The sequence below is a fragment of the Penaeus monodon genome, chromosome 25 (genome assembly GCF_015228065.2).
Source record: "Penaeus monodon isolate SGIC_2016 chromosome 25, NSTDA_Pmon_1, whole genome shotgun sequence".
Taxonomy (NCBI): Eukaryota; Metazoa; Arthropoda; class Malacostraca; order Decapoda; family Penaeidae; genus Penaeus; species Penaeus monodon.
Window position 1 is genome coordinate 14,784,063 of NC_051410.1, and position 3,164 is coordinate 14,787,226.

The 3,164-nt window shown below is 35.8% G+C and overlaps 1 protein-coding gene across 1 annotated transcript in view; it reads right to left on the reverse strand.

The window, feature by feature from the left end:
* The window catches only part of LOC119589069 (dnaJ homolog subfamily C member 13-like), a gene marked incomplete in the record, with an annotated part of 65,901 nt that overhangs the window by 9,836 nt on the left and 52,901 nt on the right, over nt 1-3,164 (reverse strand). Inside the window, 1 exon segment of the mRNA XM_037937646.1 lies at nt 88-236. Within this exon segment, the coding sequence (XP_037793574.1) occupies nt 88-236 (149 nt within the window).

Consider the following 3,164-nt stretch of genomic DNA (forward strand, 5'->3'; position numbering starts at 1 on the left):
TGAATCCAAGGAGTTAAATGTAATTGTATGAAGAGAGATGGGAGTGTTAACTAGACTTTATAGCACATGATGTGCACAATAGCTTACCTCTGATGCTGCAATATCACTAACACAGTCTGCATTGCCAGTGACACCCTCCACTACAGCCAACACACACTGCTGTACAGAGACACATCCTTCAAGGCGTAACAAGGAAAACAGTAGCTTGAAGTGACCAATGCATTGCATCTCCACACCTGAAGGTATAAATGAAGTGTTATTTTTCTTCTCTCTGTTTTAAGATAATATAAGGTGATACTTTAAATGGTTCTCAAAATATTTTCTTTGTATTAAGAAACAACTATATATCAATTCAAAACACTTTTTTGCAAACAGATTACATCTTCAGTTCTAAATACACACTTGAGAATTCAACTAGGCAAATATATTAATACTATAAAAAACAACATATACATAAATAACAGTAATGTCAAAGCAGTACTGTAAATACCAACAATAATAAAATTATTACAATTTTTACAAGCTGATCAATTACAGTCTAAATATACAAAACATTAATAGTAGAAACAAGACTTATAACATATGTGACTAAAAGCCATCACAAGGATTAGTGTTCTTACACCCACATAACACCAAGTATCAATATGTGTTTCTGACTGGCTCTTTATACAACTTTATTGATAATATGGTTTCAAATTAAAGTGAATAAAAAAGTTTTCATGTCCCTTGAGGTCTGGTGTGAAGATTATAGTAATCAAATTGACAGCCTAATCAGGTATACTGATAAACTGGTATATAAGATAGACTGAAATCCCTCCTCCCAAAGGGGGAGAGGAGTGGCTCCTTATCTCCCTGAGCTGTTTATTCTCCCTAGTGCCTTTATGGTGGGCCTTTAGGGTGTATTTCCTCAGCTTTTGCTGGGGGTGGGGCTAGATGCCTTCTTTCTTTCTCTCTCTTAATTATTCTTTCCACCTACTTTTTTCTCTTAACTTCTCTTGGCTCCCTTTTTTCATGTTTGTGCTTCTTTGCCTTTGTGTTTTTTGTTTAAGGGCTTGATATCCCTGTGTATTTTCCCCTTGATACCTGACCTTAGGTTCTGTGCTTCCTTGCCTGTTTCCCACTGGCCATGCATCCTTACAGGCAGTGTTAGCCTATCTCTATAGAAAACCCCTCGGGGCAAGTGGTTTGTAGCATGCTCCTGCAGTTAGTAAGCAGCCCCTTGACTGCTGTGTGCTTAGGAAGCCCTCTCCAAGTCATCTAGTGACTATTTGTGCTGAAGCCTTCCATGACTGAAAGGCCCATGGCTACTCTGTGCCAATGCAGCCCTCTCCAAGGCATCTAGCTGTAGCAAACTCCAACATCTGGCAATAAGGAAACTGGCTGCTCCATGCCAATACAACCTTCTAAGAGAAAAATCCCACAAGTCTTCTGTGAAAATGCAACCCTCTTGGAAGTAGCAAGTTATGATAAGTTCTGACATATGGTAGAATGGCCCTCATCTACTAAGTGGTGATGCAGCCCTTTACATGCTGGACAGTTATGATATGAGCCTGCTAGAGGCATGAGGGATGGTGTGGGGTTCTCTCACACCAGACCTGTCAGGAAGAAAAACAGCATCTTCTATCTATCAATTGCCTGAAAATGTTCTTATTTTATTTTAGAAAAAAATATTACTACTACTACATCTTATGAAAATTTCCATATCAATACTTGTGTGTCAGAAGTCAGTAATTCACACAAACATTTGGTTAGGTATTTAAACATAAAACCTCACATTAGCAAAAGCCCTTCTTAAAAATGAGTCTATTTATCATTATCAAAAAATATAATATTTGTATTCTAACAATAAGCTCCTAGGCTTATAAATTACTACAAATTCAGAATACAAGGGTGCTATGATACAATTAAAAAGTCTATAATGCTAACAATAACATACAAATATTAGTTTCATGGTTTTCCTAAGATACACATTAGTCACAACTCTTTTGTGAAACATGACTTGTTTTCAGCTACTTCACAACTGGTAACTTTTCATCTTATTTTTATCTTTGTGTCAATATCTTGCATAATCGCCCTTTATATACAAGAAAAGCATTAACTTGTCTTTTTGAAGTCTATTAATCTTAAACCATTTCTTGGCTATATTCTATCTGAGAACCAATGCTGGTAACAAGTATAATGTAACTATCCCTTTATATGCCAAACTGTACTGGGTGACAAAATTGCTCTTCAAATATATTTGGCTCATAATAATTTTTGTCTAAAATGAAATAATAATACAATATGGTGGCACTGATAGAATATCCTTAATAATGAAGCATTAAAATATTGTCAATCAATGGTGAGAAATTGTGAAAGAAACCGCAGACATTGACACCAACAGATAAATTCTGCTTGATGAACACATTTGATGACGACATTCAAGGTGTTACATGGTGACAGAGTAGTTCATGAAAATATAGTAAAGCACTGCTAACCTCATCAAGTATGACCTTTCCCAAAGGCAGCATTTGGTGTTCATATACTATTTGCTGAAAAAATTACTCATAAATTCCCCTACAAAATTACCTATTACAGTACATGAACCACAGGTTTATAGGAAAGAAAAAAACAGAAAAAAATCCTAGGTGCTACCTTGACCATATAATGAACTATAGCTTCAACTGAAGTTCTGAGATATATGTAATTCTTTATTGATCCAAAGAGCAACCAGCTGGGGGTTAGTACCAGGAAAGACATTACAGTAAATGAAATATCCAAATCTTGAGAGTTTCTGGCAAAGGCTGTTATCCTTCTTAAAATGAGAAAAAAATAGCAACAATTTCTTGGTCAACAATTATTAATGATCAGATACTTCATTCACTCTTAATCTAGTATAATGGTGTTAGCAAAATAGATCTTACAACAGCTGAGAGAATTTGAATTTCATCCTTACCCAATCCTAGCTTAAGAAGTGTAACCAACATCTAGATTATACAGGCCTTAAAATATCCATGGAACAGAAACCAAATCTTCTCTTAGAACCTGGAAATTTTTACCACACTAGCCACCATCATGCTTCAACTACTCATAAGAAAGGTGAATACCAGTCATTGTATATAGTACCTGGTTCCCGCTCCCCCTCATGTGATGTTATTCTGTCTCGTCCTGTGACCAATACAGGT